The 17,141-nt window shown below is 35.5% G+C and overlaps 1 protein-coding gene across 8 annotated transcripts in view; it reads left to right on the top strand.

Moving 5' to 3' along the window:
• Window positions 1-17,141, top strand: part of LOC128669079 (uncharacterized protein) — a 94,496-nt gene that overhangs the window by 43,751 nt on the left and 33,604 nt on the right. For 7 of the 8 annotated variants that reach the window (XM_053755865.2, XM_053763991.2, XM_053769334.2 and 4 more), the window contains 2 exons: window positions 2,315-2,373; window positions 3,457-3,517. In XM_053755865.2, coding sequence (XP_053611840.1) covers window positions 3,471-3,517 — 47 coding nt within the window. In that variant the 5' untranslated portion in view covers window positions 2,315-2,373; window positions 3,457-3,470. Of the gene's footprint in view, window positions 1-758; window positions 895-2,314; window positions 2,374-3,456; window positions 3,518-17,141 lie in introns of those variants that run through there. The other variant, XM_053743535.2, reaches the window with a different exon arrangement.

The raw sequence follows: 17,141 nt of genomic DNA, 5'->3' as shown, positions 1-17,141 counted from the left end.
AGAGAGAACATAGGCAGCTAATTGACATCAATATCATTCCCATGGCGGATTGACGTCAAGCAGAGTGTGAAATAACGGAAGGATATTTTTTCCGCTGACCCTGGGCTTGCCCCCAACGGACCCGAACGCAACTGGGAACATGCCGAGATGAGAGTGAGATAGGCTACATAATACGCTGCATAGTTTATAATGTCCCCGAATCTTAATTAAATAGATAAGGGACCAACCTGCTTATTCTTCATATATTTTCTCTAACGCTGAAATGTAGCAACTATAAAGAACTATTGCAAGGGTAGTAAATCCACAATGCTAATTCAGAGAATCGCTTTGACAACAACAAAGGCTCCAGGTACGCATTCCAGCGCTATTCGAACAAAGCAATACTAATATCACAATTCATTGAAGTTATTTCCGACCTTTGATCCGATTGGTTTTTCATTTTGTATTTCAACCCTACAATGGCGTTTAAAAACGAGCAACAGGAATTTAAAATGGTCAACGTATTAACACACATGGACGGTTCTAATAGCTCTCTATCCATTGTCGGCTGCTAACTGGGACACTACACACCGGCAATAGCGCGAAACGCCTGGGGTAGTACACTTCTCGCAAAGCCACATTGTTTCCCGAACTGTTTAGTTTTGTATTGTTAGACTGCTGACCTGTCGGGAGAAATGTAAATAGGATGACAAAATCCTTAGATTTTCCTGAAAATTGTATGTTGTGTTTTACTTATATTTTATTACCCATTGTTGCAGCATGATAGATATGGCCACACGGGCGCTGCTATTGTTTAAAGAGTTGAATCGCGCCAACAAGGCATCGTTGATAATTGTTCGTGCGCTGGTTGTTACATTAGCATCGACTCACAAATTCTCAAAGCTCTAAAATGCAGTAAATATACATTGTTTACATATAACCATTGTTTACTTCTATTGAACATTCGAATTTAATTGTTGTAAGTAGGTTGAGCCAAAGCGGTGCAGGGAAATCGAATACATCGATTATCATCATTTAGTTACATAATCGTTTGCGTTTAAAAAAACTAATGATGATTGGTAATATATATGAATGGGTGGAAGTTACTCTTCCTTACGGAAAACACATGGGGGCGATTTCAATGAAATCAAGTTTATTGAATACAAAATGTGAACAATATTTCTGTCGCAGCACTTCGGAATGTTACTTGATATCGAATTTATCTCGAATGGGATACAAGATGTAGGTCGCGTGCCGGAGATGCTTTGTTCCGACTGCTACCATAAATTATCCACATTCTCTAATTCATAACTCTGTATCAGAACACACTATATCCTACATGGAAAAGGAAAAAAAATCTCCGTTGTTGTATTCGTGATGTCATTCGAATGTTCCACTATATCCAGTTTTAATATAAAATGCGCTCTAATCTTTGTTTTCAATTATATATTATGTCATGATTATTTCTGAACTATATAGACACTTTCATTTCGGTTATACTAGAATAGTACCTTGAGAATTCTGCCAATTGGCTTAGAAATATTTTCAGTATTTAACTAATGAACATTAACAAAATAAATTGGACAACGTTGTTAAACAGCATCGTAAATAAAAGAACAATTTAAATATATTCTGTAAATGATTTATATCCAGAAAGGCTGAAACGTTCAAAACCTCGTGTCTCACATTTTGTCGGCTATAAAATGCTTTATTACAGCCACAGGTGTGGCGTGAAAAGCCGCAATTCTGGCCCATCGTAAACGAGCTTTTATGCGGCGTATCTCGGCAACTTAAGGACTCCATACAGGACTTTCCGAACGACCAGTCCATTGTTCGCCCGATCAGCCTATCGACTGCTCCGATGACTAGTCCAACGTACATAGATTCAAGCATTAGTCAGTCAAATGATCTGCCAACCGATCGCTTTCCATATAGGCCATGTGTATCCGTGTTACTAGGACACAAACTGATGCGAAACTAGATCACATGTCCTCCAACAAGATTTTTTCCTGTATTTATATAGCATCTGAATAAAACACGTGTCATAAAACTGGACCGTCCATTTGTCCATTTATATGATACGTGCTTTGTTCCATTGCTATAAATACAGTACGAACGAGGGATGTTTGAGAATTTGAATGAAGAGAAAACGGGACAATTTTGTCTACATAAATCTTTCATAGTGAAATGACCCACAATTTACGTTGTATTGTAAGGTTTTCCATGTGGTTAGCCACCAAGCACCTACTTTTTAACTGTAGCGAATAATCAAGTAACAATGAAATATTACTAAAATTTTATTTAAAAAATATATAAATGTACATTTTTGTTTCAGGTGTCTGTAATGATCCAAACCAACAATCAGCATTACCGACCACCAGATCGAATGTATAGGTAAGTTTGTTAATTCGATACCTACGATGTATATAAGATATGAATAATTACTATTTACTTTGTTTAAAAAAATTCTTCTAATTTAACCTCGTTACGATACTTGCCTGTTTTCGTTATTTTAGCTATTCTGTTTAATAATTTCACTAAATTGAAATCGACAAGTGCTAGGTTAATGGCAGAATCGCGTGTGCAATTAATTATCACTAGGTCTACATGATATTGTACACCAAATAAAAGCCCGTAGCTAATGTAACCTGTAATCCACTTAAAACTTCATTCCTCCGTAGCTTAAATGCTTTAGTTATTACTAATAATAAACACGCGAGCCTTTGGAATGGGAAAAATGCATTGAAACGAATACTTCACCTCAAAATTTCCCAATTGATACGTCGCCGTCAGCTTAAGTAGAATTTAAAATTCATACACCCCTCTTTCGAGAGACGAATAACTTCAAAGTGGAGACTCATAAATTTCCATCTTGGCTCATTGTCTACCTATCGCAGGAGATGTCGCAATTTAAACTGTACAACGCTCTCTCGCTGAAATATTCTGGGCTGGCCATCTATCAAGGTCTTTGAGAATAGATTGCTGATTAAATTGTTGAATCGCCTCATTTATTTTGTACAGAATGCTTTCAATTATTGTTAAAATTTTAATTTAAATATATACCTGAAAATAGGCATTTGAAAATAGGTGTTGTTAATAATTTTACAGACTCAGTCAGACTTACAGGAGTACTGTGCGAAATGGAGAACAAATTATATGACAGTCAGCTTCCCTGGGCTCCAATGCTGAGGAAAGAATTGGGATAACGTTCATCTAGAGAGAGAGAGAGTGAATAAGTAAAGCCAAGCCGGGTGTGTTGTCACGTTGATTAATGTTATATTACGTACATACTTAGATCAAACGGAAGCAATGAATTTGTTTAGGAAATTAGTTCATGAGACTGACATGACAAGCATAATTTTGTGTATCATCCATCTCATAATAAATAAGGATAGGCCTAAACCGTATTTAGTAAGCGTAAAGATGTGGAAAGCTACAGAAAGTCCCGAGACAGTAATGGATGGTGTGTTTTTTCAGGCCGTGGGCGTGAGATGGCTCGCGCGGGCATGCTGCATAGGGGAGGAAAAAATGGAGCAGAGTGAGTACTTCACCTTAACTTATTACAGTGTGATTATATATAGCTAATATATATTATTTTAGGTTCATTACATTGCACTTGATCAGTTTTTTTATCGTGTCTATAAATTTCATATTAGCCGAAGATTATACAATCTTAAATACAACAATATTTAATACAATCTTAAAGAGTCAATTGACAACACATTTTCTTATTCACAATTATATTTTCTTTTATTGCCATTACAGAATCTGTTGAATTCCTATGCACGCCCAAACAAAAATATGTTTTCTATCGTGGCAGGAAATGAGACGGATATATAAAAATACAGAATGATTTTAGAGTAATATTTCACGCAAAAGAAAACATTATTCTCCCATCCCTAACACGAATAACACTTAAAAAATAGACATGTACAATAATAATATGTACTTTATTATATTTTGCGATATTATTATTATATTTTGCGACATATCAGCCTACGTCCGACTTTCTCACTGAGACATGATTCAGCACTTAACTTAATTGAGGCATTACTTACATGCAAAGTGAATTCAAGCCGCTTATGTTTCAGAATACATACATACTCGTCATGTAATAATTGCAATTATTACATGACGAGTATGTATGTATTCTGCGATATCTTACACCTATGTAACATCAAACAATAATGTATTGCTAGACTTGCGGCGACAAGTGTTCCTATATAGTGTGATTTGTTTTCTTCCCTTCATAAATATAAACCTATAAAATATAGATTGAACCTTAATTCGCCCCGATTGCCCTTATCACGGAGTACTTAGTGAGGGCGCAGCCGAAGGGCAGCGGGCGGCAGGTGCAGCCCTGATAGAGCAATTACTTATTTTCTTACTTTGAACACCGGTCCTCATGGGCATGGCATTTTCTCGTCTTCTACCGGCTTATTATTCATGCACTACAACGAGCCATTTCGAGGATTTTAGCAAGACACTCTCCTTTACATTCTGTATTCAGTAAACTTTTAACACATTAGGTCCCTTGAGGGTCTAAAAGCATTTCAAGTGAACAGTATTTAATAGAGTAAGTTTGCTAGCAATGCATCCTGTCGGAGAGGCGCGGAGCGGCTCTATACGTCTTGTCGTTCCACGTCGAACTTCACAGACAACTCCCGGGAGAATTGGCATACCGCCTTCCTTTGGTGTGGTTCGCATTCATTAGGGATTTTAGTGTTGCCATCCTGTCAATCCATAATATCCATATAAACATGTTTTATTGAATATCTCAAATATTATACAGCTGCGGGTCCCTCGTTAGAATCTTGGAGGTAATACTCGAATTACATAATTGTATTATGTAAACAAGTTGAGCCTTGGCGCAGTGTGACTGTGTCGTGCATTATGAGATTGATATAATTTTCATCAGGGTGGCATATAACAAGCAAGTGGTGTAGGTAGAGCGACGGGTAAGTCACTTACCTCTAGTTTCACGTAACTTTATCATAGTTGGAGTGCTCGAGGCGGCGAGCACTGCCCGGCGTCCAGGCGACCCCTATTTGATACTCAAAATGAGGAGACAGCACCACACTCTCAGTGATATCGCCAAAAATAATATATTGCGCGTGTTCTTATAATAGTATTGTATATCTCGGATTCGAAGTAACGTACCTATCGCGATGAAACCTATGCCAGATTTTATGTTTGACCATCCGCTATATAACTGTGAAAACCGCATTCCGCAATTGCATCCAGTAGTTTTTGAGTGATGCGATAAAACATACAGACAGACAGAAAAACAAAAAAAAATCGAAAAATATTGTTTTGGCTTTTGTTAGTCCCATAAAGATCCCCTATAATTATTTTTCCTTAATATCTTATATTTACATACATAGGCTACTTACAGTTTTATTTTATGTATAGATATTTAATAATTTAGAACACAACTACTACAATATATAAATATCAACTAGACAAGGCAAGTTAACTCAAAAATCTTGTCAGTTTGACCTTTTTATGTATAAACAGCATAATTACTGTCAGGTACAGATTATTGTACGCAAAATTTCTTACAATAGTTCTTTTACATTTAATTTCTCTTACAAGTATTCTAAAACTTATGAGCACTGAGATCGTCTCCTGTTAAATCATACACATAATTACAGGTCGTAGTTCTGTTCTCTTCATAATTTGTAGTCCAGCCGGCCTCGGTCCTCTGCATTTTCTCACCTCGCCTCGCACTCAACCGAGGCTAACTTTAAATTGTTAGCAGCAACTTCTCCTCCACTCCACTAAACTTTATTCGTTCATTGCATACCGTACGTCCAACTAATAATGACACGTATTTCAATAAAATTGTAACAACAAAAGAACTGAAATTATAACCTAGTAATCGAATTAAATTTGCACCTATCACAATAAATCAAACCTAGCTCTACATTTTTCCTTCTTTCTAGTTTTAAACCAATCATATTTATTTAGTTACAATAATTTTGCAATCAAAATCACGAGCTCTCATGTAAATCCCACAAATAAAGACAAAATTTCGAAATTTTTATACTCTATTCCAGCAATCCGCCACGTATGTAGAGCGACCGCAGGGAGCGCGATTTGTGATTTCATTTCTGACGGTGATCCGTCACGCACCTTAGAGGCCTTTTCCCTCGTATGATATGACTTAAGAATAATATTAATTCTACATACCAAAAAAAATCAATAGATATTTTCACGACGAAAAGATAAAGCTAGATCTGGTGAGGATTTAACCTAAGGCCACATTAGACCCGGCCAAATATTAGAACGACAAAATATACACTGAATAAAATAAGAAACGGCCCTCAGTAAAATATAGTGCGCCTAAGACAATATATCATGTTATTTTATCATACTTAGGGACCTAAAAGGGGCGCCAAACCGTCTCTGTCTGGAGTTAGGCTAAGAAGAAAGCAAAACTGTAATTAACTGATTAATTTCATTATTTTTAAGACAATACCTAGTAATAAAAGTATTAATACTAATTTGCTTTCATGGCGTTCAATTAAAGTCATCTGAGTTCTGTCTTATATTTTCCGTACAAATATTTCTTGAAGATTCCACATAAAGATAAAGATACCTGGCATTCATAGAGGAGCGCTTCCATCGTAAATCAGTATCTGGCTTTTATACGGCAAGGAAATAGCTCATAACTTTGATTGGTCTCTCCGACCTCACCATCGCTCGACCTCGATTGTAGGTCAATGCGAAATATTCTTGCAATACAAGTCCTTACATACAATACTTTATAAATTCAGTAACAATACACCACTTGTCGGTGTGCATTCACTATCAACCTACGTTAAGCTAACGTTAAGCTAGAACAATAGGCGAGTACAGACGTTTAGATTCTGAAGGATTTAGCTCGCTTGTATTTACGAGTATACTCTGCATAATAACAATTATCACAATTGTGATCGACAAAAAAATTGTAGGCGTATTTTTCTCTTCGTTAGTAGAAATATTTTATCAGGATTAAGGACACCTACGTCAAATATCGGGGTCATTATTGTCATACTAGTATTTTACACCCATAACTTGTCCCAGAAAACTATTTTTAAACTAATCATCTAAGGGTCAGAAACTCTTGTAATTTTACGGATGCTACGATTCTTAAAGAAAAGCCACATTAACCATTGCCGCTCGTTTAGAAGTGGATCAGTGTCCCGTAAAAGTTTCCGCGAATGTGGTCGGGCGGCCATTACCGCAGTCGATCAAAGCCACCGCTAGCCACAAGAACCCTACACTATTCGAGGGCTCTCGGAAAATCATATGCGTTGTTTTTATCATCTATCTTCTACATAGGCATATAATATGTATAAGCCGAACCAAACGTAACAACTACTTTTCCCATCGTCGACTACACACACGATGGATACAGATTTTGCAACTGTAGTCGATCTCGTACAATCTAAATAATTTTATTGTTATAATGTTTTGTGGATTACAGATTCACATATGTTTTTACTTGTTATGCACATTTACTTATATAAAGTAACTTTAAATTTTAATTTAAATCTTTACCCAGTCTTAACGTAAAATTATCCAATTCAAAATCAGCACATTTGCCTTGCGTTTGTCCTGCCCTCCGCGGCAGACATAGCACTGAATGATTCAACGAAACCTGTAGGTGGGATAATTTTATTTGCTTTGCATTCATGCACTAAGTCGTCTGCTGCATAATTATTTTCAGTGTTTACTACCATTAACACGGCGCTCAGTCGCTCAGAGTGAAATCTGTTGTAGCTTTCCTGTAATCCACCACAAAACCAGTTACACAGTGCATAATTTAACGCTTAATTGCTGACTTTTACTTCACATAATTAACGTTTGTGTTGCACTTACGTTACGAACGAATGATCGCCATTTCTATAACATGTAATTATAAACACACATCTAACAAAAGTCAACAGCGATTTTTGCGTTTGACTCACTCAAATCTAAGTTTTCATTTAAGTCAAAATTGCGGTTTCCGACAGATTATTCAACAGAAAAGGACTAACTACCTATACCGTAAATTTGGTGTATCCTTTATCTGCAACCTACAAGAAGTAACACGTAGATATGCTATCAAATGCAAACCCCATGGACTTGACTACGAAGCCATTACGGTCGCAAGCAGCCCGGAGCCGTGCAGTGATTGCATGGGAAGAAAATTTTGTGTTAAATATAATTACATTAGTAAACAAAAAAGTTTCCATTATGTAAGCGTGCAACAATTTACAACAATTAACTTAACTGCACAAATTTCATATACAACAACACTATGCACAATAAATCTAAAGGCCGCCATTTCAAATTACAATTCTCACGCAAGTCTGTTTTTGTCTCAATTATGGGTCATGACTCCGGCCAATTCCACTACGAAGTACGAACTTTTCCTTTAGATATACCTCCCGTGAAACATAAATTAGTGAAATAATCACAATCTTATTAGTTTATGTTTTGTATATTATAGACCCGATAGAATTATTATTCAATCGGGTCTATAATAATTCTCAAATTATTAAGTTTGAGCACTTTTTGTCTTGTCACTTTTGTCGATCAGTGGCTACCTAACGGTTTGATTTATCTCTCATCCGAGTGTGTTCCCGTTTGCATTCACGGCTTTGAGGCCTGGAAAGCCAAAGCCGACTTAAATTAGTTTTACGATCTTACGCCGCCTTATAAAATTAAATAATTTGCCGCAAAGCATAGGTACGCAGTGAATTGATAAATATTGAGTAAGATAAACGTATAAGTATTTATGAAATCTAGCTTGAAATACTTAATCACCTCGGATCATCCGTGTCTGGACATTTCAATTTCAATCTCACAGATTATACACAAGCTCCACTGCGAGTAATATCCGTCATCAATTGCCTGCATTTTCGTTACATTTCCACTTTAAATTGCTTCAGTATTTTAATGTACACTATTTTTGAATAATTTACAGTTACATTTGAAATTACAGTTGAAACGAACTGAATAGCGGAAAATTTAAATAAGCACTTTTATCTTTTTGTGAGTGCTTCCTTAGGCCATGATGGGTAATGGAAATAACTTTTATTTAAATATAGCTGATGCCTGCGACTTCATTCGCGTGGCTGAACAATTTTTGGTAAGGAGTCAAAATTATTAGAGAAATTTAATTGTACAGACAAATGTAACGATACCTATGAAAAAGTATATTTTCTATAGTTTAGCTGAACTATTATGACTCTTCTTCAGGTTCATATCAAAATATTCGATGGAGGCCTGGTAAATTTATTTAGGACGTTGCCCCCTTTGGTTCGGGTGTTCTCTTTTGTGCAATCTTCTTTTTACATCTATGTACCTATATAGGTATACGTGATGTGCGCATCTGTTTAATGTGTGATAATATATTTATATAAACCATAGGAATACATAAATATAAGAAAAATATTTTTTCTGCGTTTAGATATAAATAGTTTAGATAATTCCTTTACATTTTTTATCAAATTATATTTTTACCTAAATAAACACCTAATAATCTTGCACCTTCTAACTTCTTCACAAAATATCATTGCTATATTTGTATTGACGACCACGTATAATAAGGTAATTTAACACAATAGGTACGTGTCGTGTATACCTTAGCAACATACATCACCCACGACGGCAGGGAAATCTATAAAATTGCGGTAAATATGCGCATAGTCTAGCCCCCACCCCCGCACCTGTCAATTTCCATAATGGACCGATGTCGGATTTTCGCTGACCAGATGTTATTATACGATATTCCTCCATAAGCCTTTGTAAAGCCAGTTTATAGAACACTATACGCGAATGATAGCAATGGACATTGTTTTACTAGAATCGTATCATGAATTAATTCCTAATTTGAATCTATTTCGGTAATTTTATCCTCTATTTGCATGAAATACGATTTGGGATTAGCATAGTGAGGGTAATCTCCGTTGCGCACCGCTCCATACCGCAATGCTCCGTTGCGTCAACGCAGCGCGTAACTTAATCGTGCTCCGTTGTTTTACATAGGCTTTGACATTGAGACTACAATTTTTGCGTTGATTCTTCGACGGATTTCTTCAATTTAATATCCCTTCAATTGTGTTCAATGTTTAAGGATTTCATGTAAAAGAAAATATTACTTATATCGAACCACGCACGTAAACAAAGTTGCGGGCACAACTAGTCTTATAATATACATAGTAACTCCGGCATAGTCTCAGTCTGTTCTTTGGTATCTCTTTATATATCTCTTTATATGCTATATGAACTCTGTCGTGATATATTATAAAATCCAATAATACTCCAGTGTATGTAAATGGAACAGCAAACATTACGATCAAAGGTCCTTTTTGCCGCTATTTTTCTTAATCGTACAATTGATCGCGAAACTTGTGCAGTGTGGTAAGGTCGGTCGGGCGGTCGTCGGCTGCACCCGCACTTGGCTGGACGAAAGTGAAGGTCCCTGGGCCCTCGTCTCCCCCAACTCCTCCCCTCACTGATCCGTGTCGACTAGGGATCCCCAAGAACCGCAGACGAGGGAAAGTACTCAACAATATAATATAGATATTATGATAGCAATACATATTTATATGTTGGAGAATTTTTTACAATAAAATTTCTTATAATTATTGTAAATTGTAATAGACTGAAAATATGCAAATTTCATAAAAAGGTATCTTCGTTTTGTGAAATGTGTTTTTTAAATATAAATATATATGATTTTACATTCTTAATAACAATCCTACATACAACAACGTACAATTTGAAAGCAAGTAGAGAAGTGTCTCGCTCACCTAATTGAAACATTATTGTTGTATCCTCGTGTTTTGTCTGACTGAGCCACGTTTACCTCAAATTAAAATACACTGCAGAATATATCTCACAACGTAAACACTCTCTAGTAAAGTATATTTATGTAGGTACCTAAGTCCTTTGCCTTTATAATATAAATAGCTAAGTATTTGTATGCGTTACCAGACGTTACCAAAATAATAAAGTATATTTACAATTTATATGTTACCAATTGTAGACATCATACTACTCGTATTTTCATAGAAAATATTTAGCTGGATAATATAGGCGGTGCTCACTAAAAGAATTAAAAATATATACAATATATACAAGTAATACTGAATTAATGTATCCTTCCGTACCCTCTATTTCTAGAACATTGTTGCGGCGTAATTTAAAGCTCTCTCACTAACGAGCAGGCACTCAAGTAAGCTCTCCTGCGTAGCCGTTCCCAGACTATGATATTGTGTGATTTCTAAGCACATTGTTTACGATGCGTGTAAAACAAGCGAGCTTCACTGCGCGCTGGGATACATCTGTCGCACGCACCCCACTTGCTAAGTTTTCCTCTATAATTTGCATGATACTTACATCGAAGCCGCCTCTACTATGTCGACCGTATATCACAGAATAGCTCATAAAATCATCAACACATTAACATATATATTTTTATTTCAAATCCAATTTATTACAGCCGTTTTGAAGTAGTTATTTGGTTTAGCTGGTGAGAATAAATTTCACGATTCCACTTAATTAAATACTTTTAAATAATTATTTGCATATAACAAGATATTTATATAACACTGAACTGAATAAAAATATTGTCTTGTCTATTGCAGTAGTGAAAGCTATACATCACGCATAAATAAACATGAATTGATTGGTGCCCTACCAACTTATTTGTTACCTAACGAACTAATAAATTTATGCATATGTTGATAAAGAGCTCCGTCTGGCCTGGAGGGTCCGCGAAGGATCCAGGATGTGAGCAAACACCGACGTCTCTCGCAATCACACTCGCACCCAGCGACTCGTACGTAGCTAATTACAGGGGCGACGACGGTGACAATTAACTAGCACGCTACTCAAACGCTGCTTTGTGTTATTGTAGCATTCAGCATATGATACACCCATTGTAAAGCCACTAAAGAACTTTGAAGACGACTTTGAATATTAGAAAAATATTGAAATGATAAAATATTATCACCTCGCTCTTGCTACAGTTATATCAATTTTGAAGTTGTCGCAGATTAAGTAACTTATTTAGGAATGCCCTTATACCTTTTGCCCGAGGCTACGCCAGTACTATTTTAAATTACTTCGTAGCATCGATCTCTTGTCTACAATCGTAGCGAACGTAGCGTGCGTTGTTATCGTAGAGGCTATTCCAAAAGCTGCAAAATGTGTCGCTCAAACTGTCCAGATAATTATTTCCATTCCAATATATTTTTATATGTTGTTTGAGATTTTAATTATCGAAATTTTATTTTTTCGATTTTATTGTCGACAATAATTTAATATGTAAGTAAATGCTTTTGGACTTAAATTTTTAAATGAAAAGTAAATAAAATAGCTTACTTTAATCAGAGAGTTTAGTCGCGGTAACTTCGTGATATTCAATTTTACGATAAGAGCGCGAGGCATGTCAACACTTAACGTTTTACAGGTCGTAACGCGAGTTTCCATTAGCACCTGGCCGTCAAAGCAAGTGTGATTAATCTAATTTATCCGTTTGATGCCGGTAATTACGCCCTTGGGACAAATGTAGGCGGAGGGAGGTATTCTTTTGGATACCGCCTGAACAAATTAAAACTATTATAGAACAAATACCAGATGGATTTTAGTAACATAGAGTTATAATATACAACAAATTATTAGAACAGTGAATTATAAATACAAAAGTGAGGATGTTTGTTACATAGTTATGCTAACCAGCTGGGCGAATTTTATCAAAGATTATATATGATACGTCGTCATCGAAAATTAGTCCTAAATGAACAACAATGCTCATCAGATTGAACAACTTTTGCTAAAACTTCATTTCTATATATAATATTGTGTAGCTGGTCTTCTTTGTGTTCTACATCAGATGTTCCAGATCTTTGTATACTTCAATAGATAATGTTACATACTATAATGATACATTTTATAGTTTACATGGTCCGTTAGAGTAAGACATAAGCTGTTCCAGTTAAAAAAAAAAACAAGTGCAATTGCACCGCCTTCATAGCTGTTCAACAAAAAAGTTGCATTCACATTCGTCCAATAGTTTCGGAAATTATAAACAAACAGACAGATATTTTCTTTTCATTCTTAATCCATCACTGTTTCTTCATCCTAAATTATTTTTTGGTAAATATATTAAATGTACAATTTTTTTTTACCGTTTTATTATATGTATTGATTGATTGATGATCAATGTCTTAAGATATTTTGATGTATAATTGTGTTGCACTTTTCTATGCTCATTCTTCTTTTTGTTAAATACGTTGAATCGTGTCGATCTTGAGATGGACGTGACTTAAAAATGCCTTTTACATATGACATAAAGTCGATTCAATTTTGTAAATTCCTGATTTCCTGCTGCTAGCTCTGGCCACCGCCGCCACCGCCGTCACCGTCGCGTCATTCGCCTTAATGATCTACAAAACATTAACGTTTACTGCTTCTTAAAGAATGGTTTTATTCCTCCCTAGATATTTTTTATACCGAATCATCATTAAAAATGGTTTTAATGTCTTTCTTGAATTTTAATAAAATATATTCATATAATATGGGAGGAGTTTTATTAATCGGATTAAAGTTTGAATTATTCCTTACAAGGCTTATGAACTGAAACGAAAACATAACGGAAAGGCGGAACCTCCTAAAGCTAAACTTCTACTCTTCTTGTTGCCCAACAAGAAGAATAGAATTGAAGCGAGAGTAGATTTTGTTTAAACTCTATAAATCAAAATTAATTAATTTCAATGAATACACAGGCATCCTACAATATCACTGATTTGTTCAAAATCTTAAGTTAAATCGGGCTGTAGTTGGAATTTGCATTGCACGTCTTCCATAACTCCCCTCTGCACGTAGATAATTAACTGCAGATAAGTACTACCATAGGGTTGGGGTTTGGGATCAAATTTTATCCCCAGCTTTTTAAACAGCGGCGAGTCGGTGGGTGCGAGGGCACACTGATAGGGTTGGAACAATTTGTAGGGGTGGCTAGGTAAGCGACCGTGATTATATTGATTTTTAAGATGACATCTCTGTCAGCGACTCCCTTTATTCCTTCAGGCAAGTTATTGTTTTTTATTGAATTATTTTTTATATATAGATTTTTCTATAATATTTTATATATAGTTATAGGAATTTTTTCTTCAAAAGCTTTCAAACATTTCATAATATTTTTAGGAAATCAAATTAGAAAACGTTCGTTGTGCTTGTAAACAAGGCTGTCTTGGTTTGTTTTGTAATGAACATTGATGTTATCCATTCATATTCAAATTGCCTCATCAGAATAATCTCTTTTGATATGTTACCCTATGATATCTAATTTGAATATTTATAGCATTGGAAGACTTCTTTGTTTATGTTGAAAGCTACATACGATGAAAAAGTGTCCATAACCGCTTAGGATCCCCCTGTGTATTGTTTGCGGAATTAACGCAACACAGTGCCGCCAGACAAATAAATCACGCGGGTAATGCTGGTGCATCCGGCGTCTCCGATTATCGTCGGTTGACTGCAAGCTGCGACAATTGCTTACGTTACCATGGGGCAAGTAGAAACCTCGTCATATCCCAGCGAAGCAGACGCGCCAAGCACGCCTGCCTCGTAACCGGAATGAGGGCGCCTCTGTTATTTATTTATTCATTCACGATTATTTTATCTACCTACAGTCTTTCATTGAAATGTTTACAAAGAAAAATGGACATCTAAATAAATCTTTGATGCTTTACCTGGTAGGATAAATTAAATAATTCAAGTTTGCCTGCGTCGTACCGTACGTACCTTGTCATTTTATTATTGAAGTTTAATTTAGCCTGAACGAACATAATAACATAAATATTTTGATGTCACAAATTCAGGATATTACAAGATTGGGCATGGTTGTTGTGGCGCCGAAGGGTTCGAATATTAGAGGATACGGGCATAGCAACCCTCGATGTTATTAACGATTATTCTCTTACCAGACTTACCCCATGTTTGTAGATTGTTTCGTAAGTATTTGCTCATTATTTATTGTCTGAATACAAATTGTTTTATTCAATTGAAAACATTGTCTTTTCAGAACTTTTCATCATATTTTATTTTACAATATTTATTGCTAATATGTACTGTAAAAAAATTACATTACTTATGTCTACTATATACTAAATAGCATAGTAGAACCAAAAGTCAAATGCTGCAATGCGCCACGCCGCTAGACCACATAGTTTGATTACAACTATAAAAGCAGAGTTTTGATAGAACAAGTTGTGGCAAAAGTTGTGTGTGACAAAAAGCATAGTTTTTCATTGGCGCGTCGTCGTCTGGCTACGGCTGAGATCGATATCGAGCGTGGGCGACTGCACTGTTACAGACGAAATTATAAATCCCACCAGAACCTTGAACTACAAATCAAATCAACGACACGTCGTAACTAAACTTTGTATCACGTTTACACTTGATGATTAAAGTATTTTTATACTTATGTAAGAATAAAAATACTTTAATGCATCTAACTATCTATACTATTATTGTAAAAAGGTGAGCGTTTATGAGTTTGTATGTTTAAAGCGGGTAATCTCCGAAACTACCGAACCGATTTCTAAAATTATTTCACAGGTTTGCTATAGGCTATATTTTATCTCAAAATTCACGGGAGCTAAGACTCTGGCAACATCTAGTATGAAAATACTTCGTTAGTACTTAGATCGACAAGATTGCTTGGATGCACTGAAAATAATCATGATACAAAAGTAAATACTTCGTTGATATATACACGAAACAAATGATTGAGGAACGCAAATCGCACACGCGCCGCCGTCGATGACTGCCCACAAATGATTTAGAGCGAAAATTAAACTCTCCCCTGACTCCCGGAGCGCTATTAACGGAAAATGTTGAAATATAACCACGTTTGCAAAATCGCATTTACACCAAGCAGAATTTTATACAAAATACACCAGAGGCTAATTTGAATTTAGTGAAAAACGAAACAGTTGTTGTAAATAAAGAGCAGTTCCATCGATGGTTTTACTAATAGCGCAGAAAATAATATTCTAATATAATATTCTAATATAATAAATAAGTCTAATATTTTTACTTGTTTAGAAATTTATTAATATGTATATTATGTAAATTCTGAAGCATTTCATCATGCATACATTCATTTTCCAAATTTGAACCAGAATTGCCAGAATACTTATCTTATGAACACTTTCATCTAATACTTTAGAAAAAAAATTGTGGCAGAAAAACACCGCTAAAAATGGTTCACGATATTTACAATCGCTGTAGGAAAAGACCCGTAAAAAGCCAGAAACGACGTCGCTACGACATATTATAGTGGGTCTATAGTTGATTTTATTTAAGCGGAACACATCGTCCCGCAAGAACTGAAAGTTCAATATTGACTCACAAAATTGCTTTAAGTCGGTGCAGCCGATAATAGTAAAAGCTTATTTGGAATGTCAACCTTGCAGCGTGTGGTGAGGGCTGGGATTGCTTCCGGGGGTTGTATGAGCGAGGTATTGTTACAGCCGGGCGCTTATTGGCATGTCCTCGGCGCTTCCTTCCGAGACGACGACGCTGCGTCAGGACACGCTGCGATTTTACTTCAAGTCGACCGCTTGAATGTTGAGAAAGCGTTTGATAAATTGTGCAGTTTCTCTGCTGTAGTTTTGTCGTTTGATTTTTATTCTTTTATCAAGCACACATCCAGTTTTTACAAAACAATAAACTAAGAAACTTTGTTAATCAATCATGAGTTATCAAATTAATGAATAGGTATTCGCTAACTTCTTCTGAAATATCAATTTCACTGTGTCCTTATTGCTTAAAAGCGGCATTATCGTCATTTTGCCTAACTCGTTAACAAAGTTATTTAACTTTGGTAATCATTATAAGCATGATCTTGCGAATTCTAGCGTGACGTCAGGGACGTGTGCCTACTTTGTGGCACGGAATATGTCTATAAAATAATATTGCTGATTTGAAACAAACTACGGATATTAGATAAAAATATTTAAGACGTTGACGAAATTTATTTTTTCGGAAAGTGTAACTTACACATAACTTTAATATGAAAGGTAATTTAATTTAACTATCATTTAAGAAAACTTATAACAAATTTCTTAATTTATCTTGAGTTTGACAATTTTTACATTATACCTACTTATTAT

Source organism: Plodia interpunctella, chromosome 1 (genome assembly GCF_027563975.2).
Source record: "Plodia interpunctella isolate USDA-ARS_2022_Savannah chromosome 1, ilPloInte3.2, whole genome shotgun sequence".
Taxonomy (NCBI): Eukaryota; Metazoa; Arthropoda; class Insecta; order Lepidoptera; family Pyralidae; genus Plodia; species Plodia interpunctella.
This window is presented reverse-complemented; position numbering and strand designations above follow the sequence as displayed.